Here is a 24,338-nt window from a genome sequence, read left to right as displayed (position 1 = left end):
CAACTGAATTGTTTCCAATGGCACTGTGTCTCTCAACGGTATGTCAGCCATCTCCGCGTGACATTTCTTTAACTGAGAAACGTGGTACACATCATGAACTCCTGACAATCCTTCGGGCAATTCCAACTTGTAGGCCACTTCTCTCATACGTTCCAAAACTCGATATGGTCCTACAAATCGTGGCGCTAACTTCCCTTTAACTCCAAAACGCTTTGTTCCTCGAAGTGGAGATACTCGAAGATAAGCTCTATCTCCAACTTCGTAAACTGTCTCCTTATGTTTAGAATCTGCATAACTTTTCTGTTTGGACTGGGCTACCTTGAGCCTATCGCGAATCAACTTCACCTTCTGTTCAGACTCTTTAATCAAGTCAGGTCCAAACAACTGGCGGTCTCCAACTTCGTCCCACGATAACGGTGTCCTGCACCTCCTTCCGTACAAAGCTTCGAAAGGGGCCATCTTTAAACTGGTTTGGTAACTATTGTTGTAAGAGAACTCTGCATATGGCAAATTATCGTCCCAACTAGATCCATAATCTAGCGCACAAGCTCTCAGCATATCCTCCAAAATCTGATTGACTTTCTCGGTCTGTCCATCTGTCTGTGGATGAAAAGCTGTACTGAATTCTAGCCTGTACCCAAAGTTTCGTGCAACTGCTTCCAGAACTTTGAGGTAAACTGGGTTCCTCTATCTGATACGATACTCCTTGGAAATCCATGCAAACATACGATCCTGGTCATGTATATCTTTGCCAACTTAGCACTGGTGTAAGTGGTCTTTACTGGGATGAAATGAGCTACTTTCGTCAATCAATCGACTACAACCCAAATCGAGTCATAGCCTGAACGAGTCCTGGGCAATCCCGTGATAAAATCCATACCTGACTTATCCCACTTCCATTCGGGTATCGGCAATGGTTGTAACAATCCTGCTGGCTTCTGATGCTCTGCCTTTACTCTCTGACATACATCACCAACTGCTACATACTCCGCAATATCCTTCTTCATTCCGGTCCACCAGAAAATATTCTTCAAATCCAAATACATCTTGGTATTTCCTGGGTGAATCGAATATGGTGAATCGTGCGCCTCTTGCAGTATCAACTTCCTGATCTCCGGGTCATTGGGCACATAAACACGGTCTTCAAACCATAGGGTGTCGTGCTCATCCTCATGAAATCCTTTAGCTTTTCCTTTTCTTAGTTTCTCCTTTATAGCGGCAATCTCTTTGTCAGCTTTCTGAGCTTCTCTGATTCTATCCATCAAAGTTGACTGAATCTCCAATGCTGCTACGTAGCCTCTCAGAACTATTTCCAAACATAGTTCATGAAGATTTTCTACTAACTCCTTGGGTATTTCTCCCATCATTAATGTATTGACATGGCTCTTACGGCTTAATGCGTCAGCTACAACATTAGCCTTTCCGGGGTGATGATGCAATTTCATATCATAATCCTTGATAAGCTCCAACCATCTCCTTTGTCTGAGATTCAACTCCTTCTGGGTGAAAATGTACTTCAAACTCTTATGATCTGTGTACACCTCACAATGATTACCAATGAGAAAATGTCTCCATGTTTTCAAAGCATGCACTACGGCTGCTAAATCCAAATCATGTGTAGCATAATTCAACTCATGAGGCTTCAGTTGTCTTGAGTCATATGAAACAAATCTCCCTTCCTGCATAAGCACTGCTCCAAGTCCTCGATGTGAAGCGTCGCAATACACCTCATAATCTTTGTTCTGGTCTGGCAAAATCAATACTGGTGAGGTAACTAAGTGTTTCTTCAACTCCTGGAAACTAGCCTCACATTCCTCTGTCCATATGAACTTGGTATCCTTCTTTAACAACTCAGTCATAGGCTTCGCAATCTTTGAGAAATTTTCAATAAATCTCTAGTAGTATCCTGCGAGTCCAAGAAAACTCCAGCTCTCTCCAACTGTTGTTGGGGCTTCCCACTTGGTCACGGTATCAACTTTAGTGGGATCAACTGCTATACCTTCTCCAGATATAACGTGTCCGAGGAATCCTACTTCCTTCAACCAAAACTCACATTTTCTGAACTTGGCATATAATTGATGTTCTCTGAGCTTTCCAAGTACCAAACGCAAATGCTCCTTATGCTCCTCTTCATTCTTCGAGTAAACCAGGATATCATCAATGAACACTATGACGAACTTATCCAAAAACTCCATAAACACTTTGTTCATCATGTTCATAAAATATGCAGGTGCGTTAGTCAGACCAAATGACATAAAGGTATACTCGTACAGCCCATACCTGGTGGTAAAAGCTGTCTTCGGAATATCCTGTTCTCGAATCTTCAACTGGCGGTATCCTGATCGTAGATCAATCTTGGAAAATACCTTAGCTCCTTGCAATCGATCAAACAGATCGTTGATCATTGGTAGTGGGTACTTGTTCTTGATCGTTACTTCATTCAATCCTCGATAATCAACAACCATCCTTAACGATCCATCCTTCTTCTCCACTAGTAGTACTGGCGATCCCCAAGGTGAAGAACTTGGGCGAATATATCCCTTATCCAGTAACTCCTTAATCTGCTTCTTAATTTCCACCAAATCCTTTGATGGCATCCTATATGGTCTCTTTGATATTGGACCTGTGCCTGGCAATAGCTCAATCAAAAACTCAATATCTCTATCCGGTGGCATGCCTGGCAACTCTTCTGGAAATACATCAGGGAAATCCCTTACCACTGGTACTTCCTCCTGCACAACTCCTGTTAAGAAATTTACTTGAGTCCTCTTTGGCACATGCCGGGATACATACTTGATCCTTCTCCCTTCTGGGGTGGTAAGCAAAATCGACTTACTAGCACATTCTATATTCCCTTCATACTTTGATAACCAATCCATGCCTAATATCACATCCAATCCTTGGGATTCCAATACTATTAGGTCTGAGGGAAAAACATAGTTACCAATCCTTAATGGTAACCGTCACACCATAGACTAGCCACATACTCTGCTCCGGGCGAGGTTACTAACATGGGTGACCTAAGGGCTTGGGTTGGTAGGTTATACTTATCCACAAATCCCCTTGAGATGTATGAATGCGATGCACCAGTATCAAAAAGAATGAGTGTAGTAAATGACTTAACCAAAAACTTACCTATTACTGCATCGGGCTGAGCTTCAACCTCCTCCACGCTAACGTGGTTCACCTGTCCCCTGTTGAAAGGGTTCGGCTTCTTCCTAGAACTTCCATTGCCATTTTGGCCTTCAGGACATTCATTGGCATAATGTCCGGTCTTCTGACACTTAAAGCAAGTGACTTGGCTTAGGTCCTTCTTGGCTGGGGTTGATGGGTTGGTGCGGTTCTGGCCGTTGCTTCCTCCATTGCCATTACCATTCTTGGTGCCATTGTGATTGTGCGAGCTACCTCCTCCATGGGTATGCTGAAAATGTCCTCCCGGTCTAGGGGTAAAACGTGGCTTCTGCTGAGCTCCTGAATTGTACTTCCCTTGTCCATACTTCCTCTTGCGATTCTCGATTTGCTGCTGCTTCCCTTCAATCATAAGAGCACGATCTACCAACTCCTGGTAATTGTTGAAGGTTGCTACCATCAACTGCATGCTCAACTCATCATTCAGTCCTTCCAGAAATTTCTCCTGCTTAGTTGCATCCGTAGCGACGTCATTTGGTGCATAACGTGCTAACTTACTAAATTCCTCCACATACTGGCCAACTGTCCATCCTCCTTGGCGCAAGTTGCGAAACTCACGCTTCTTCTTGGCCATAGCTCCTGCTGAAACATGGGCAGTACGAAAAGCCTGCTGAAACTGGTCCCATGTGACAGTGTCAACTAGGAAAGTGGCTGTGAAATTCTCCCACCATGATGGTGCGGGTCCTTCTAGCTGATGTGCGGCAAACTTCACCTTTTCCGCATCTGTGCATCCTGCTGTGGTCAACTCCCTAGCTGTCTTGCAGAGCCAATCATCTGCTACTATCGGCTCAGTGCTACTGGAAAACACCGGCGGGTTCAGCCTAAGAAAACGGGCTAAGTGGTAAACAGGTGGTGGTGGTGGTGGTGGGTTGTTGTTGTTGTTCCCCTTATTCTGATTCTGGACTAGCAACTGCATCAATGTGTTCTGCTGCTGGATCAATTGGGTGAGCTCCAGTGGAAAGGCAAATCCGGGGTCACGTCTCCGAGGCATCTGAGGGTTTAGAAAAGATGAGATATAAGAATAGAGGGGGTCTAAAGAGAAAACACTATCCATATGCACATGAGGCAAAAGCAAACAATTCACTTCATTCAATCAAACAAAGGCATACAATCGATCTAACTATCGCAAAAGTGCTCGGACTACTATATTTACATGGTGGACTACTAATACTAATGGGGTGGTCTACTAGAAATATTCTTCGGTTGCAGACTCCATGATATCTGCTCCAGCTTCATCAACATAGTCATCATCGCTACTATCTTGATCCGAGTCGGTGTCGTCGATGATGATGTAGTCTTCCGGGCTAATCTCCTTAGGTTCTTCGTCTTCCTCTACTGGTGTAGGGCCTCCCATAAATATTCCAATCTTCTTGATCAGGTCGTCATTCTTCTCCACCAATACTCCAATTTCCTCTTCATAATCTTCACGTGAAGCCTTGAGTTTTTCCTCCAGCTCCTTGATTCTTGTCTTAGCCTTCTTCAGATCTATCATGTCGGCGCACATCTTGTTCTCCTGTCGTCGAATGTGCTGATTTAACTCCTGGATAAAAGCAGCGATTGATCTATCCTTCCTGGTGCTGATCATCTCCCAGTGCTCATCTCGGCGCCCACAAATCTGGTAGATAGTATCCTTGAGATCCTTGCGGTAGACTTCTCCAATGCGTCCCATGGCGATGTGAGCTGTCATGCTCTTTCCTAGACTCCAAGTTGGTGCATCAAAAGAAAACTCTATGGGCTGAGTGACTGGCATGAACGTCCTTCCTGAAACTTGAACTTGAATCATCCAGCGCTCTTCTTCAGGTAAAGTGGCGTTGTAGGTTCCTGTGAAGCTTGGTACTCCTATGTTCAGGTATCTAGTGACTTCCTTCAAGTGTCGTCCAAAGGGTGTATCTTTATCCGGTTGTGTGAACTTGTTCCTTGCATCCGCCATCCTAAAGAGTAGAAAAGATGAGAAGTCAGAAGAGAAGAGAATGGATAGTGATCTAGGTCTTTTGCTTAGTGGCGTGTCCTACAGTCAGCGTGTGCTCTGATACCATCTTTATAGCGACCAGACCTCAAACGGTCTGATCTCTGTGCTCCGGTGTCATCCCTGGATCAGTAATGCTGACACCACACAGTACTCGGAGGATTTATAGCAGAGTAGCAATCACACACTTATTACATCGAGTGTCTCCATAGAGAACTTATTACAATAAATATGGCTTAAGGCCATCTAATAACGATAACAGCGGAAGGCTTGGAAGATAAGTGAGTCCATCAACTCCAACGGCATCACTGAGTATAGAACCACGACCTAAAAACTCCTTAATCATCGTCTGAAAAGTCTGCAACATTAACGTTGCAGCCCGAAACGGGTCAGCACATGGAATATGCTGGCAATGTAGCACATAGAGAGTAATGGAATGAAACAGCTATACTATATGCATATTTGGCTAGTGGAAAGCTCTATGATTACAGTTTTACGTAAAGCCAATTTTTCCCTACTTCAAAGGAATAAATTTATTTAACTATCATGGTAGTGGTTAAACATTGAGAATGGTTGACAGCATTCTCAATCCCAATTAAGCATCATCATTTAACATAACCCAACAAAATTAATTTAGAGTAACATGTTGAGATTTACATGAAAATCCAAGTACTAGATACTCAAGATGTCCATAACCGGGGACATGGCTAATCATGATTAGTTTATTACACTCTGCAGAGGTTTGCGCACTTTTCCCCACAAGACTCGATCGCCTCCGTTTGGTTTCTCGCACTACATGGTGTTTGAGAAGACGGATGACCGAGACATAGTCTTTCAGAAGCGCTAGCACCTTACGATCGGGTAGACCGTACCACCTACATCCCCTACATCTGCTAGTCTACCACTGTAAGAGTTCGCACAACTTAGTCAACTATGCTAGAGCCCATAATAGCTTGTGGCTGCACACGGAAGTTTCTAGTATGAATAGTCTCATGATCCCTTTGAGCCTGGGTGGCGGTCCAAAAGAAAACAGGCAAGTCCTGGAATACCCAGGTGCCTCAATCCACCCAGATGTGTGTTTAAGTTGCCACCTTAGATAAACCATTAATTAACAATCTCACATATGTCATGGATATCACTCACCCAATCCACGTCTACTAGCATAGCATGGCATAATAAGCAAACGTAGAAGTAACTCCCAAAGGTTTGATAATAAATAGGTATTAGGTACTACCTCAACTACTTCTCATCCCATAATTTAATTAGATCCTAATCATGCAATGTGTGAGGATTAATGTAATGCAATAAAACTAGGTAGTAGGAAAGGTATGATCAAAGTGTTACTTGCCTTGCTGATGATCCGTGAAACCTAGAGATTCGAAGTAACAAGCGGCGCACTCCGGGTATTCTATCGCAGACAAACAAATTAGCATATAATAAGTACTCATCTAATGCACAGGTAAAACTCAGATAATAGATCTAACCAGAAGGTTCAACTTAAGAACTCCGGTTGGCAAAAGAATCAAATCGAACGAAGCAACGAAAGACAAACGGCGAAAGAAAACAACTTCGTTCTAGTAATCTGGATCTAGGGCAAATTTTACAGTAGCAAAATCTTGTTTAAGTTGGTTAAACATATAGAGGGTTTCAAGACGAAACTCTAGATGCTTGAATCGCCTGATTCCGATAAACAAGCGAAAAGTTATACTAAAACGAAAATCGGATCAGGAATCGCGATCAGAAAAATCGCGGATTTAATCCGAGAAAAAAAAACGACGAACGCTCACTAGAACAAACGAACGGACGAACGCTCGCTATTTAAATAAACCGGAAAACCGATCTATTTAAAAAAACCGAAACAAAAAAAAACGATGAAAACCGATCTTTTTTTTAAACGATGGCACGGAAGTCGAGGCGGCGGCGAACCTCGGCGGCGGAATCCGGTGGGCGGCGGCTGCGGCGGCGACAAGGCGGCGGCGGCGGTGGGCGGGGTCGGGCGGCTGGGCTAGGGTTTCCCCCGGGTGGGCTGCCCCGGCTTATATACCCTAGTCGGGCCGGAGTCCTAGCCGGACACGGCCCGTTAGGTCGGTTCGTTTTTTTTTTAAATAATTCTGCTCGGAAGAAAAAAATAAAAATAAATACTAAACGGACTTCAAAAATTCCGAAATAAATTTTCACGGGCTTCTAAAATCAAGCCGCACAAGGTGAACATTTATTTGGGACCTAAATGCAATTTTGAAAAACGCATATTTTTCCTAAATTCAAATAAAACACCGAAAAACTCCGAAATAAAATCTTATTTAATTTTATTATTAAATCCTCAATATTTCTTTCTTTTGGGAAAGTCATTTTATTCCTTCTCTCATATTTTTGTAATAGAAATAATTGATGATAAAATAAATAAAATTAAATGATCCTATTTTCAAAATTTGAGAAAACTCAAATATGAAAATAACGAAATCCCCAACTCTCTCCGTGGGTCATTGAGTTGCGTAGAATTTCTAGAATCAACAAAAATGCAAAATAAAATATGACATGCATTGATGATCTAATGTATAACATTTCAAATTGAAAATTTGGGATGTTACAATCTTGATCGTATATCGATTTTTTTTCCTACTATATTTCCCAACACACTTGCTCTGTGTTCAATTGAATTGGGGGGAATTCATACAGTGTATGAAAAATTGGTCCCACCAGCAGAAATATATGGAACCTCCATAAATTATAGCCCTCACCTCCAAAATGCATTCAGGAATCCAAAATACAGCGCATCTGCTAGAAGAGTTGCTCTAATCCACGATTCCACACTACGCACACTCCATCAAATAACCATGTGTTTGATCTAGTCATCCCAAAATTTGTTTTCTCGGAAGCTTTTCTTTCCCCTCTGCAAGGTGACTAGGGGAACACCTTTTTCCCCTCGAACTCTACTGGCGAATCCGTGAATATGCCTTCTCCCCGCCTACTGCTCCGGCTTGTAGATAGATAGGGTTTTAGTTCTCGTAGAGGCGGTATTGCGACGGACGAATCAATCTTCCGAGCTCTGATCCTCCTCAAATTTGTCCATTGGGATGAAATAAATGAAACTCTGGCGTAGATTTCTGTCAGCAAGGTTAGAGTTTCTTGTCATACATACACAACGACGAGATTTGGTGTTAGGTTCTCCAAATTGATTAAAGGATTCAACGGCACGACTGCGCCTTCGAGGCGTTGATCTTTAGGGGCACGTGCGCAAAGACTTCCGGGTTGTTATCAGTAAGGTCAAGTCGGCTTCAATAGGAGCGACGACAGCGACACATCGGTGGCTCGTTTTGACGGCGGCAGTGGTCGTTCGATGATCCATGTACCTCGATATAATTTTTATCATGTTTAAGGTGCTTTACACTTCTGATGAATCTTTATAATATAATAGATATAGATATGACCCTTTAAAAAAGAAATCAGAGCAACTTCAATGGGGCGACCCATTTCGTCCGCGGCCGTCCGTTTGGGTCGGCGCGGACAGAAAAGGCGACCCAACGCGCCGACCCAAACGGACGCGCGTCCGTTTTTCGTCCGCGGGCGACCCATTCCCCGCCCATTTTTTAGCCTAATTTGCGTCGGTGCGGACACGCGACGGACGCGCGCTTGCTCGCCTACTCCTGTCCCCGGGCCCGCTCGTCTGTGGCATATTGGCCTTCCCTCCCCCCAGCCAACAAGCAACCCTCTCCCCCGCCTCCTCCGTCACCGACGCCGCCGCTCATTTTGCCGGCGACTCTTCTAGCTACCGCCGCCTCCACATCCGCCCAGCAACGCCGCCCCTGCCCCCAGTCGCCCGCCGCCGCCGTTTTGCCACCGGGGAGCAAGCTGGTTCCCCGCCGCTGTTTCCCCCACGCCCAGCCACCCCGCGACCAAAAAGACGCCTCGCCGCCCCAGCCACAGACGACCGATACGCTCGTCGGACGCCGTCACCCTCGTCGGGCGCCGGCCGGGCAGCTAGCTGGTCTATGGGCGCCACGTCTCCCCTCGCCGGCCGTCTCCTTCTTCGACGCCCGCAAGCTGTTCGATAGTTTGCCAAGGTACGAAAATGGACTCCGCCGACGAGTTCTTTTTCCATAATTTCCTTTGCGACTCAGACGAATTCGTCCAACGACGAGGAGGAGATATTGGCTGCTATGTTGGTCCATCACCACCTCAACAACCAGCGGACGTTGTTTCGTGGCTTCATTCCGGGCCACCTTCCGGCGTTGAATCGTAACCGGGAGAGTGGGCATTTCCTTCTCTGGAAGGACAATTTGATACAACAAACCCGTTGTTCAAACATCAGAAATTCCGCCGCCGGTTCCGTATGAGTAGGCATGTTTTCAACCGTATTAGAGAGGGAGTGGTCGGCTATGATGACTACTTCGAGTGCAAAGAGGATGCCATCGGCAAGGTTGGTTTCTCCTCTTATCAGAAATGCACTGCCGCCATCCGAATGCTTGCATACGGAGTGCCCGGTGATCTCATTGACGAGTACGTCCGTATGAGTGAGTCTACATGCCTAGAGTCCCTGTATAAGTTTTGCAAGGCTGTGATTGCTGTGTTTGGCCCTGAGTACTTAAGAGAGCTGACAGTTGAAGATACAACCCGTTTATTGGCGATGAATGCTAGCAGGGGCTTCCCGGGGATGCTTGGCAGTATAGACTGCATGCACTGGGAGTGGAAGAACTGCCCTTCTGCTTGGCAAGGGCAGTATAAGGGACATGTCAGGGCTTGCACTGTCATACTAGAGGCCGTGGCGTCTCAAGATCTCTGGATCTGGCACTCTTTCTTTGGCATGGCTGGATCACACAATGATATCAACGTGCTTCAGCGCTTGCCGGTGTTTGCTAGGCTTGCCGAAGGCAACAGCCCACCGGTGAACTTTACTGTCAACGGCCACACCTGCGACAAAGGGTATTATCTGGGTGACGATATCTATCCTCAGTGGACCACTATTGTCAAGACAATACCCAACCCTGTCGAAGAGAAAAGGAAAAGATTTGCCCAAGAGTAAGAGAGTGCTAGAAAGGATGTCGAGCGTGCCTTTGGTGTTTTGCAATCTCGATGGGCATCGTTCGGTATCGTGCTAATACTTGGAGCACGCAGAAACTATGGGAGGTGATGTCTGCTTGTGTGATCATGCACAACATGATCGTAGAAGACGAGCGCCCGGAACGTCTGTACGATCAAGGCTTTCAGTTTCAGGGTGAGAATGTTGTGCCTGAGCATGGAGTAGCGGCAACATTTGAGCAGTTCACTCAGTTTCATGAAGACATGCGTGATTGGGAAACTCACGTGCAACTGCAAAATGATTTGGTTGAGCATATGTGGACTCATGTTGGCAACCAATAGATGTATCTTTTTTATTCGTTTTGTAAAACTATGTGAAACATTTTTATTTTTATTTGACCTGTAAACTATACTATTTATTTAGACAGACTATTTTGTTTGTTAAATTTTTATTTCACCATATGTGAGAATGCAATGCAAAATTGGGCGGCCAGCCGGCCACGCCTACACATATGGGTCGGCGCGTTGGGCGCGTTGTCGACCCATATGAAAAACAGGGCAGACGCCGGGCGGGCGGCCGACCCAAACGGACAAAAAGCGGACGAAATCGCCGTCCGTTTGGATCGGTCCGTTGGAGTTGCTATCATGTGTTCATTTTGCGGCAGCGGGAAATGTGAGTGACTATGTCCGGCCGGAGATGATTAGTGGCCACGACGGGCGTTTGTCCATTGCGGTGGAGTAGACTGATGGATGGAGGAGCGTGACGATGGATTGGATGGAGGTGATGGATTGTTGTGACGCGATGCGAGAGGGCCTTGTCAGTGAACCGCTAGATCCCGGCCCAGAAAGCCTGGTCTGCAGGTGGCGCGGCGCGCAGCTGCCCTTCGCGCACATGGGCACCTGCACACACCAGTTAGGGCATCTTCAATGGTTGTAAAATAGTTCTTGGTAGACTTTGCCACATAGAATTTTTGATAATGTGTTATATAATAAATGAGGTAAGAGAAGAAGGTTGTATGTACATGAACCAACACCTCTTGCACAAACTCCAATGTAGAATGAGAGAGCACCTTATTTATTATCTCACATCTTATTGGGCAAACTAGATACAACCCATTGGAGTTGTTGTATGTTAAGGTGTTGGTTGATGACATGGCATATTTTATCAACAAGCTAACATATAGACTGTTGGAGATGCCCTTAGTGGGATCTGCTTCCTTCCTTTGTTCTTCATTGGCCCTGTTTGGATACTCTAACTAAGTTAGAGGTTAGAGTTATATTTTAACCCTAAACTAACTCTAATCAAAGAGATATTTGGATGGTAGGGTTAGATTGACAATAAATATTCTTTCTTAATTATTTGAGTACTTTGGACTCTATTTGAATGGGAGAGGTAACTTTTTTTACTATTTTTTAGTAGGCCCAGAAGAACTAACCCAAATAAGCTCCTCTAGTGTGGGCTAGTTTTTTGAGGTGGGTTAGATCCAACTAACCCAAACTAACCTACCATGTTTGGATACTTTTGGATTATTTGAGCCCCAACTAACTAAAATTAACTCTAACCTAGGAATCCAAACATGGCCATTATTCTTACGGCACTCATCGGACGTGACAGTCACACCCGTGCTCCGGAGTTGTGTGTACATTAAGAGCATCTACAACCGAACGCCCTAAATAGGCCTCAAACGCCTCGACATTATTAATCGGTCACGGAATTTTGATTGCGATTGGCATCTCAAACAGGTCTCAAACATTCAGGCTAACCGTCACCCCTCGTATCCAGTCCAAATGTGGAGCGGATATGAGGCGCCCGAATGCATCCGCTAGGGTGGACAGATGTTGGGGTCCCACGCGGAATCATCCGGAAACCCGGTGGTCCGAGGGACATCTCCTTCAATGGGAGGGGGGTTGAACGTCGTGTGACGCCGATCTGACTCGACGCCCGAGCCCAAATCCGACTATTTAAGCCGGTCGGCGTCCCCAAACCCTAGCCCATCCGCCTTCTCTCTCTCAGCGTCGCCAGCCCAAGCCCATCCACCTCCTCTCTCCCGTACCGGCGCTCTTCCCACGCTCTTCGGCTTCGCCATGGTCCAAGAAAAGATAACTACCTACGCCATGCTCATGGCTAAGCGCCGGTACGAGATCGAGTAGGAGAGCCGCGCGAGGCACGCCGCGCGCGCTTCCCGCGTCGTTGTCGGGCTACTTCCGGACTCGCCGGAGGAGGAGGAGGAGTACGCGGAGGAGGAGGAGGAGGGAGAGGAGCAGCAGCCAGCTCCGATGTATGACGATGAGGAGGCGGAGCAGCTGAAGCAAGAGCTGGCGCCGGCTTCGATGTATGACGATGAGGAGGCGGAGCAGCTGAAGCAAGAGCTGGCGCCGGCTCCGATGTATGACGATGAGGAGGCGGAGCAGCCGAAGCAAGAGTTGGCGCCGGCTCCGGACTTCAAGATGGAGCAAGCGGGGGCGGAGTTCGTCGTCGCCCAAGCGGACAAGATGACGGAGCAGTAGACCATCCCAGAGTCCATCCAATATGAGGCCTATGTGGAGGCCAACCGGCGGTTCGTCCAGTAGGAACGGGCGGCGACCGACGGCCTCTTCGACGAGGTCGAAGCGAAGATGGATGCGTAGGCCGCTGCGGAGCCGGAGTTGCGGCTGTCGTCCATGTAACCAGCGTCAGGCACAGAGGTAGTGGATATTTCCGACTAGAACTAGACTAGTTGATCTATGTAGTATGTAGGATTTTTTTTTTCATGCTTTGTATGGATTTAATATTTTTACTATAAGACATTCGGATGCAGATAAGAAAAATTGAGACTTGACCAGTGGACGTCTCAGAGCCCCGGATTTGACTACCCTTGCTATAGATGCTCTGAGAACAGGAGAAACAGAGCTCGAAAATGGAGCCGGAAATGGAGCAGTGCACTGGAGGCAGAGGGACAAGCTGCGCGGGTTGGGCTGCATGCCTTGGCTTCAGTGTACAAGGGGGTTGTCGAATTAGAAACTGACTGCCAGGCAAGGGGCTAGTGGACGAGCTGCGAGTTGGATCTCAGAACAGGTCTCAGGCATTTTCTCCGACTCTTGACATCAAATCGGCCCTCGCAGGTTTTGCCAGCCACAAAATCACCCATCTTGGAAGGGCACGAAACACTCTAGCCCATGAACTAGCCACGGAAGCAAGGACCAACGGAGATCAGCGCATGACGGCCAACATCCCTGATAGTCGATAGATTGAAGAAGTTAATGCATTCGGAATGTTATGTAATCCCTCATTGGAGTAAGCTTGTCTAGACTATCCACAGTAGAAGTAACATAAATGGTAACATTACATATTTCTAGACAAAATAGATGATATGGCGAGTAATTAATGAAAAAAAAGAGGCATGTAGTAACATAACTAGTTACTGTAACATCACACATACCAAGACAAGATGAATCTACAACCTACTAAATGAAGTGTTGCATGACATCACTCATATGTTACTCCACACTGTAGAGGTAGTAACATAGACTAGTAACATATGCATGTTATTAGTCTAAGTTATTACCCATTGTGACTAGTCTTACTGTAGTACTCCCGCCTTCCCATTATAAGGCGTTTTAGCTGTTTGCATGAAAATTAACGCATAGTGTAGATCATTGGTGCCACACAATCATACGAGGCGATCTAAGCTCAACAATATCTCCTAACAGCCATAGTGTACTGTTTTATTGCTAGGTGCAGCAACAAATTCATTACCACAAGAGAATGTTGGAGTGCTACAGCTAACACGACTTATATTTTGCGATTTTCTAGAAAAGCTTACACGCCTAATATAATGGGAAGGGGGGAGTACTAAAAAAATGGAGCCGGAAAGGACGAGAACCTGCCAACCTTTTTTTTTGAGAGAGAGAGAGAGAGACAAGAACCCGCCGACACCCCCCCCCCCCCCCCCCCCTTCTCTTTTTTGAGGGGTACAAGAACCTGCCGGGAGCTCCGATCGGGAACTGTAGCACAAAAATAAAAGCGCCAAACGGGTATCGAGCAAAGGATCTCGTACTAGCGTAAATGCGCTACTACCAATGGAGCTAGCAGCTTTAATTCTCAAAATACAACGCAAACATTTAAGAACGAACTACCGAGCGCAAATCCAATTTTTTTTCAGAATTTCAAACGCATTTAAAAAAAACTGAATGTTTTGTGAAACGCAACTACTTTTCAATACCGTGAACATTTTTTTTTCAAAAACTACCACATTTTCGAAAATCATGAACAATGTTTTGATATGGGAACAATTTTGTAATCCCAAAACAAAATTTGTAAAGGTAAAGAAATTTATGAAACCGTGAACATTTTTTGAAATGTGAATAAATTTTGTAACCGCACATTTTTTGAATTGTGAACAAATTTTGAAACATGAACAAATTTCAAATTGACGAACAAAATTTGTGAATATTTTTTGAATTATGAACAAATTTTGAAACCGTAAACATTTTTCGAATTGTGAATTTTTTTTTGAAACATGCATAAATTTCAAATTCGTGAACAAAATTATAAAACGGCGAACATTTTTCAAATCTGCGAAAAAATTTGAAAACTGCGAACATTTTTCTAATTGTGAACAAATTTCAAAATTCGTGAACAAAATTATAATGTTGTGAATTTTTCGAATTCTGAACAAATTTTGAAACTGCAATTTTTTTTCTAATTGTGAACAAATTTTAAAACATGAATAAATTTCAATTTTTTGACCAAAGAACAGTAGGGTAAATCCCCTACTGTGAGTCATTTTCATTTATAAAGAGAGTATCCAAATTACATAATCAATTGATTGTTGGGGGGGACAACCAAGAAGATACAATCTAGGGGGAGGAAAGTAAGGAAATTATTGAAAAGTTAAATATTGTCTATCCATGAAGACATGCCCTCTTTTAGAGTGGGTTTAGCCCTTAGCATGGTCATTTTGAAATATCTCACAAAGTCAATCTTGCAATCATTTATTGAGCAAGGTATCCCTTCAAAGATCATCCCATTCCTTTGGTTCCATATGCTCCAGCAACCAAGAATCATGATTTCCATGAAGTGGTCAATTTTATATCTGTGTTTAGCATCAATAATCATATTGTTGATCTCCATATCCGAATTCCATTCAAATCCAATGTTCCACCAGAAACCTTGACTAAATGGACAAGTGAATAGAAGATGAGTCCTGTCTTCATAGTCTTCATTGTTGCATAGAACACATATAGTGGAATCCAGGTGCATGCCTTTTCTGGTCAAAAGATCACATATATTTATTTTGTCATTTAGCATGAGCCAACAGAAAAATTTATGTCTTGGAAGACAACATGATTTCCATATCCATTTAAATGTGTCAGCTGCATCTTCACCATTCATAAGGTATCCATAGATCTTCTTTGTAATGTTCTTATTGTTACCCCAGTTGAAGGTCCATGTCTCCTTATCATCCGAGTTTTTGATATTGTTTAGTTCTCCTGATAGTAAGTGGAATTGTTGATGGGCTTGAATGGAGAGTGGAAGTTGGAACAGACTATAAAGGTTATCCAGTTCTTAGCTTCTTTGATTGATATGCTTTCCTTTTGGGTAAAAGAGTGAAGCTCGGGGTATTTAGTTTTCCTAATATCTCCATTCCATATGTCATCCCATAGCATATTAGTGCAACCAGATTTGATGTCACAAGTAGTCATTTCCTTGAAAAAGTCATACATTTTCATGCAATCTTTTCACCAAAAGGATCCTTCGCTCCTGTTGTAATGAGGGACCTCATTGTTGTGGTAGTGAGCTTCCCAGATTAATTTTACCCATGGGATATCCACTTTGTTATAGAACTTGAACAAGTGCTTTATGAGAAGAGCTTTATTTTGTTCTCTAAGATTCAAAACCCCTAGTCCTCCTTGCTGTTTGGGTTTACATATCATCTCCCAGCTGGCCAGGCATTTACCACCTTTATTGATTTCATTTCCATACCAGAGGAAAATTCTGCTTGATTTATCCACATGGTCCAGAATGGTGACATGGACTTTAAGAGAACACATGGCAAATATAGGCATTGAAGCAACAACAGAGTTGACATAAGTGAGTCTCCCAGAATGGTTCATGAACCTGGCAACCCCTGATAATCTCTTATCAATTCTAGATATAACTGTGATGAGGTCATGAACAGAGGGTTTGGTGGTGCCCATAGGTAGCCCAAGATAGGTGAATGGAAGGCTTTCAACTTTACAACCAAATGAGTTTGCAAGATTGTTGATTGATTGTTGATCCATATTTATTGGAATCATGGATGATTTGCTGTAATTAACAAATAGCCCAGTGGACATACTGAATAGATTAAGCAGGTATTTGAGATGGCTGAGTTGCTCTTCATCAGCAGGCATGATCAATAAAGTATCATCGGCATATTGAATAATAGGGTAGTCAAGGCCATATGCCTGATTTGTGGGGAGAGTGATTTCACCATTTTCCCAAGCAGCATTAATAATAGACTGAAGAAGATCAGCAGCAATGATATATAGAAGTGGAGAGTGAGGATCTCCTTGTCTGACTCCTCTTTTACATATAATTTTTTCCCAGCAACACCATTTAACAGGACAGATGTTGATGCAGTATTGAGTATATTGGTTACCCAATTTATCCATCTTGGACCAAATCCCTTAGCTTTCAACATGGCAATAATTGCATTGTATTCAATCTTGTCAAAAGCTTTCTCAAAATCAAGTTTGAGTATGATGATAGGTTTTCTAGACTAATGGCATAGATGAATGTATTCAAATGAAAATCCCAAGCCGTCCTGGATATTTCTCCCTTTTATGAAACCATATTGATTCTGATGAATGACAGAGGTAATGATTTTCTGAGCTCTATTGGCCATTAGTTTTGTGATGATTTTGAGAGGAAGGCTGACCAAGGAAATGGGTCTGAAATCATTCATGTCAATAGGGTTTGTAATCTTTGGGATGAGAGTAATAAAAGCAGTATTAATGCTCTGAATATCAATGTTCCCTTCAAAAAAATCCCAGATCATAGTGTAAATATCTTGTTTGATGATATCCCAACATTTCTTCAGAAATAAGCCATTAAACCCATCAGGTCCTGGTGCTCTGTCAGAGTGGATGTCTTTAATAACTTGGTCAATTTCATCCATGGAAAAAGGGGCCTCAAGTTCAGATAGATCTTTAGGCTGAATAAGTTCCTCAAGGTTGAATAACATAGGGGGGTTGATAGCTTTTCCCAATCTATCTTTGTATGATTTCCAAATAATGGCAGCCTTGTGATCATGATTTTGAAAAGGAGTCCCATCTTCATCTTGTAGAGAAGTTATGAAATTCTTCCTGTAGCTTTGGGTAGCCATGGCATGAAAAAATTCAGTATTTTCATCATCAAGCTGAATACTCCTCATCTTAAACCTGGATTTCCAATATAATCTTTTGACTTCCAATAACTTGGCTATGTGATTCTCGATAATAGTTCTGAAGTTTGCTTCAATAGTGCTCAGATTACTTTGATCCTCAATGCCATCAATCATAGATAGAACATAGTTACAAGCAGAAATATTAGTGCTAAGTTTTGATAGATTTTTGCTCCATTTCTTTAAACCCATTCTGAGACATTTGAACCTGGCAGCAGTATCCTTGGCAGAGTTTGTCAATTGTTGATTTATGTTCCAACATTGAATAACAGTCTCATAGAACTCATCAAATTCAAGCCAATAATTTTCAAATCTGAATATAGAGGATTTTGGAATATCACTGCCTATCTGAATGTGAATAGGAATACGATCTGATGTGAATCTAGCAAGTGGGTGTGCTAAAGTATTTGGGAATGTCAGGGTCCAGTTGGCAGAAGTAAAAATCCAGTCAAGTTTTTCCAGTAGTGGAGAGTCCTGCATGTTAGACCATGTGAAATTCCTACCCTTGATAGGTATTTCCACAAGATCCTGTTGTTGGAGTAGGTTGTTAAATATAAGCATATTATTGGTGTCTCCTCCTAGTCTGTTTCTGTCAAGTGGGCTCCTTATTAGATTGAAATCACCCATTAAAATCCAATGATCCATCTGAGAGGCATCTATATTGCTCAGCCAATCAAAAAATTCAGTTCTGTCATCATTGTGGCAGGGTCCATAAATATTGCTGATGTAGAAAATGTTCCCAGATAGATTGCATGATAATCTCATAGTGATTTGGTATGTATTTTGGCTGACAACAGATCCTGTAAAGAGACTGCCATTCCATATAGTAATAATCCCTCCTGATAGGCCAACAGAGGCAGTATATGCAAATTGGTTGTATCTTCTAGGTGAAATTTTTTTGAGGTAAGCTTGGTCAAAATAATCTCTCTTAGTTTCTTGCAAGCAAATAATGCCACAGTTGCTTTCTTCAATTTTTGCTCTAACATCATCCCATCTAATCTGGGAATTTATCCCTCTGACATTCCAATTTAGTATGTTCCAGTTTCTACTCATTGATCAAATTAGTAGGACAGTGATTATCTTGGATAGATTTAATCAAATCCAAAGAAACATGGCAACAATCATAGGATGTGATGAAATATGACAGCCATGTGAACTGATGAATCATAATGCTAAGAAGCATCAGATACATACTCCATTGACCATTCAGACCTCTTAAAACATAATATAAATAGTGCATGATGTTCCACTCACAAACATATAATATGGAGTCTGACTCCTTACAACCCAGGTTCTTAATAAAAACAGATAATATAGTCCAAATGCAGATAAAGTAAACAGACTTTCTGAGTCCATATAATATTGATCTTGATATAACAAGACCAATTAAAGCAACTAAGTTCTTCATTCATGGTCCGTCTTGGCCATCAGCTTCTCTTCGGAAACCTCCTCAGGAGGAATCATGCACTGCTTAGTTGCAAGAGCTTGGATTGTTCCAAGTGGAAGTTCGGGTGGTGGAGGAGCAGTTGGGTCTCTGACTTCATGCTCAAATTCAGTGTTCAGATTCTTCTGGTAGTTGCTGATGTTTTTGGCTTTGTTTGCAGCAGCTTCGTTCTTGAAGCCCACACTCAGACCAGCAAGGCGGCGGCGGCGCAGATCATTTACATCAAATGGAGCATTGGACTTCTTCCTTTTGTTGACCACATGCACGGAGGGGATGGCAGGAGGAGCAGTTGGTTCCTTGGGCAGCCCCTGGGATGGCTCAGCAGATGGAGAGTTTGGGTTACTGGCCATGAAATCTAGCATGGCAGGTGACATGTCAGGTTCATGCCCATGCAATAGGGCAACAACAGAAGTTTCAGATAGATCCAGCTCTTCAGAAATCATAACAGTGGAGATCAATGGTTCAGGTTGGGTTTCAGTAACAACAGTCAACAGGCATTTCTTCACAGGACCATGGACATCATCAACATTGATCAACTGGACACGGGTACTGACCACAGCAACACCTTCTAGCATCTCAAGAACATCAGGTGCAGTGGAGATAATTTTTGACATCATGTCATGCAGAGCGACAAATGCATCAGCAGCTTCAATTGCAGGTTGAAACGACTGATCCTGATGAGCAATCTCAGGGTCTTGGGGTGGGGTGTTCACCATGGGTATGTCCTCTTGTGCATCTTCAGGGGCATGGTGGGCAGCAGGCGCAGCATGAGGGTTTTCATTGTGTACAAAATCAGCATCATGCCATATACCACCAAATGGAGCATGAGGCATGGGGTGCAAGACACCGTCAGGGGGATCGGATCTTCATCGCCACCCATAGCCCCAAGGAGTTCAGTTGACAGAATATACACATCACTAGTCCAAGACTGCCCATGGCCATAATCATCTAGGCTTTCACATATGACATGACTGACAGGTATTTCCAAAAGATCAGGCACTCTAATCTTGACCAATATACGAGCTCTATTGGATAAATCTCTATTCCATACTAAAAACTTAGCAAACCCACTAACAGATTCACGGACTTTATCTGGCGTCCATGCCTCAAGAGGGAAATTGACCATCATGATCCAAACATCATGGGAGAAAGTGTAGTCTCGATAGTTTATACCTCGGTCATGGCGGATCACACGTAGTGTCGAGTCACCTACGAAGTAGGGACTGTTGGCGATAGCAGTGTCGATGTCGCAGGCGTGCTGGAAGCGAACGAGAGCGGCTCCCATGCCGCACCTTGATACTTCAGCAATGCGGAAGCCACGCTCATGGTCAAGATAGTGACGAATGAGCATGGCGTCCGTGTCGAACTGGTTGGGGTCCGGCGGCGGGGCGAGGGAGATGATGGCCCATTCCCCTGATTGGACCAGAGCTTCTCCGCCAAGGTAGTGGAAGGATCGACGACGGCGGTCTCCATGGGCTTCGATGATGGCAGTGCCTGGGGGAAGGAGGGGGTCGCATGGGTAGGTGGCCATGGTGGCAAAGGAAGTTGGGGCGACAATGGAGAAACACGACGGAGCAAAGCAGGGGTGTAATGGAGAGCAGGGGGTTTGGCAGGCCTGGCGGTCGAATAGAGGGGGAGGGGTGGGGTTTTGGGGAGACGAGTCGTCGTCTGGGTTATCGGGTACGGGTGTGGGGGGTGAGGGGGAGTTTGGTAGGATTTGACCCGATAGACAAGGGTTTTGTTTTTGGATAATAAACAGAAACGGGAAATATGCTCGTAGCGATAACAAGATCGGCATCTAAACTGATTTTTGCAGTCGATACATAGGTGCCCAGAGGATAAGCATTTACCGCAGAAAGATAAAAGAGGAGTCTGTTGATGGCCAGGTGGGTCTAGTTCGGTGCGGTGGGCTAGAATGGGTCGGTGGTTGGTGATGGAAGTGGGCTGGGCTCCAGTCATAAGAAGGGTGGTGGTGGGCTGTGGTGATTCGGTAGGCCTCGAAGTTGGGTCTTTGCGGATAGAATTTTGAAAGGAGATAATCCCGCTCGCCGTTGGCTCGTGATCCGAGGTTGACGAGGTATTGTTGACGGCAGCCGGAGTTGAGCATGATGATGGGTTGGGTGGACGCCGTGCACCGATGGGAACAGAATTTGCACCGGTGAGATGACCTGGAGGGGTTCTAGAGACCGTAGTCCATTCGTGATCTAGCTCGTAAAGCCATAGATTGTATTCTCTAATCCATGATGGTCCACCAAAACCCCAAAGGTGAAAATGACATGAAAAGCTGGGGCATCGAAAAGATCTTAAGCGGTAGATCATAAATCCAACCGCCTTTGATATAACAGAGAATTTAAAAACTTGTCCACGAATGAGAGAAACATTGAGATGGGATGGAGACCCCCCAATGCAAGCCTCTAGGGCTAAGCCAACGTGTTCAACATTTAGGAGGAAGGAAGAATGGCTAAAGGAGACCACCAGATGAAATGCGTGGTTGGGACCGAGGCAATGAACAGAAGTGGAGAATCAGGCTCTAACCTTGTTGGCAATTTCCACCCCCGGAGAAAGGTCCAGGAGAGGTGGCACCATCTTGGCCGGAGGGATTCACAAAGTTGGAGCACCATGGATCGCCGGTGGAGTCGCCCTAGGAGTCGCCAGAGAGGTGGTGGAGGGGGGAGCCATGGTGCATAGTGCCTTTGACCACCTTATCCCCCCTTTTGGACCCATGAATAAATTTCAAATTCGCGAACAAAATTATAAAATTGTAAACAAATTTGAAATTTCGAACAACGTGAACAAAATTTTGGAACACGAACAAATTTCAAATTCATGAACAAAATTATAAAATTATGAACATTTTCATTAAACCGTGAACATTATGAAAATAGAAACAAATGAAAAAACAGAAAAAAGAAAATGAGAGAAAAAGAAAACAAAACAAAAAACGGAATAAAGAAAAACCAATTCAAGGAACCTTTTAGAAGTTTCTCAAAACCAGAAAAAACCAGCTGGGAACCTCTAGAAGGTTCCCAAAACCGGGAGCGTTGGAACGGTTAAACGGGCCAGCCCGTTGCGTCGCTGCTCGGTCGCTCGCCTGTGCGAAGCGCCGGCAGTTTGATGCAGCGAGCGGCAAATAGGATTTTCGGAACCTGCCGACCTGGTGGCTCGGTGGAGATCCACGGCCTGCACGGTAGGTATAAGGGCTGACCGAAAACAAGCCCAGTGGATGGCCCTCAGGGGTTCCGGCCTGCACGGGAGCCGAAGCCAACATTTCGGCCCGGGGTAAACTCGGACCGGGCCGTTAATCGCTACAACATCGCAGAAATCGTAGTCCATGTTGCGATCCGTGTTTTTTTGAGAGAAAGAAAAATGTTGCGATCCGTGTCCAGCGTTGTGGAACTTGGAAGTAGTCCAGTCACTGCTCCAACCGTTCAAACGCCTCCGACCGCTCCCTTGCCGCCATCTCCGACACCCCCCGCACCACGCACGCGCCGTATAAATCAGCACCAAGCTCCATCACTGATCCTTAACCCTCTCAGCCTCGGTGCATGCGAGAGTAGGCAAGCCGACCCCAAGACCCGATCATGGCCAATCCCCCCTTCCTGCTCACGCTCGCCGCCGTCCTCCTGCTCCTCCCGGCGACGCCGGCCAGCGCCGAGGCCGCCGCCGCCGCGCCCGTGCCCTTCGACATCGTCAAGATCCTGTCCGGCTTCCCCGAGTTCAGCGACTTCACCTGCATGCTGGTCGACACGGGAGTGGCCCGCTCCATCAACGCCCAGAAGAAGGTCACCGTGCTCGCCGCCAACAACACCGGCCTCCCCACCGCTGCCCTCCGCCGCCTCCCGCACCCGCTCCTCGGCGACCTCCTCTCGCTCCACGTCGTCCTCGACTTCCTCGACCCGGAGAAGCTCGACGCGCTGCGGCTTGGGCGCACGGGCAAGGGCTCCAAGGTCACCACGCTGCTGCCGGGAGACGAGCTGAAGCTCCTCCGCGTCGCCGGCGGCGAGAAGGGCCGCATCACCTTCTCCTACGCCGGGCCCATCGGGACCGGGCCGCAGCCACTGAATGCCACGCTCCTCAGGGTCGTCACCGCGCAGGCGTTCAACGTCATGGTGCTCCAGGTGAGCGGCCTCGTCCTCCCGGGGATGATGCCCGCCACGACCGCCTCCCCATTCGACGTAATCAAGATCCTCTCCTCCTACCCGGAGTACAGCGCCTTCAGCTCCCTGCTCACCCAGACCGGGCTCGCGCGCGCCATCAACGAGCACCCCATTGTCACCATCCTCGCCGTCAACAACACCGCGCTCTCCAACGAGCTCCAAGGCCTGCCGCGCCTCCCTATGCCGGCGCTCGCCGACCTGCTCGCGCTCCACGCAGTCCTCGACTTCCTCGACCAGGAGAGGCTCGACGCGCTGCGCCAGGGCCGAACGGGCGACGGATCCATCGTCACGACGATGCTCCAGGGGACCGGAGCCGGCGCGCGGGGCCGCGGCGTCGGGTTCGTCCGCGTGTCCGGAGGCGACACCAGCCGCATCACGTTCTCCTCTGGCGCGCCGGGCGGGGGCGCGCGACGCAACTCCACGCTTGTCAAGGTGGTCACCTCGCAGGCGTTCAGCGTGCTGGTGCTCCAGGTGAGCGACCTCATCCTCCCGCCTGGCATCGTTGCGCCCGCACCCGGACCGCAGAACCCGAGGGCTAGGCACATGTCGCTGCCTCCCACCCCGGCCCCAGCGCCGATGCAGCAGGTCCCGTCCCCGGGCATGCCGGAGCCTGAACCGGAAGTGCCGGACACCACGCCGCCGCCATCTACGGTCATCCCGATACCAAGTGTGCACGGCGGCGTGGCGGCCAAGATACCAGAAGCCGCGGCCGGACGCGGAGCGGTGGGGAGCTGGTGGAGCGGTGCCGGTGCGGCGTTGGGGGTCATGGCCTGCCTGCTTGGACGTTTGTAATGACTAGGGCAGTTTTTGCTAGGGTGATGTTCGGCTTAGCTTCGATCCAGTTTGTTCTTTCATTTTCTTTTCTGTTCAGTGGTTAGTTTGGAACAGCATCATGCAGTTTTCCATTTGTTTAGATAAAGATAATGGGTGTATTTGGGACGTAATGTGTTGCGTGATGATCCATTTTGTACCAGGGTTTTGCTAGGTTTCAATGGACAGAGATTTTCTTAAGTCTCAATCAATTCAGAAAAGAAAAATACAGCTTGCACTTCTTCACTAAACTAAAGTTGCATTTTCCTAGATCGATTGAGAAACCTTTATGCTGATGAAGGACAAAGTGGTGATAGACTTTACATTTCCTTGTTTGTTACTCCTTCAAT

General features: G+C 45.7%; 1 protein-coding gene across 1 annotated transcript; it reads left to right on the top strand.

Annotated features, from left to right (window-relative positions):
* Positions 1 to 22,566: 22,566 nt before the first annotated feature.
* Positions 22,567 to 23,970, top strand: LOC125527271 (uncharacterized). The gene has a single exon (XM_087531137.1). It carries the CDS (start codon positions 22,603 to 22,605, stop codon positions 23,968 to 23,970), a length of 1,368 nt encoding a protein of 455 aa, XP_087387263.1. The 5' UTR covers positions 22,567 to 22,602.
* Positions 23,971 to 24,338: the final 368 nt, after the last annotated feature.

Source organism: Triticum urartu, chromosome 6A (genome assembly GCF_056163025.1).
Source record: "Triticum urartu cultivar PI428250 chromosome 6A, HENAU_Tu73, whole genome shotgun sequence".
NCBI classification, from domain to species: domain Eukaryota; kingdom Viridiplantae; phylum Streptophyta; class Magnoliopsida; order Poales; family Poaceae; genus Triticum; species Triticum urartu.
This window is presented reverse-complemented; position numbering and strand designations above follow the sequence as displayed.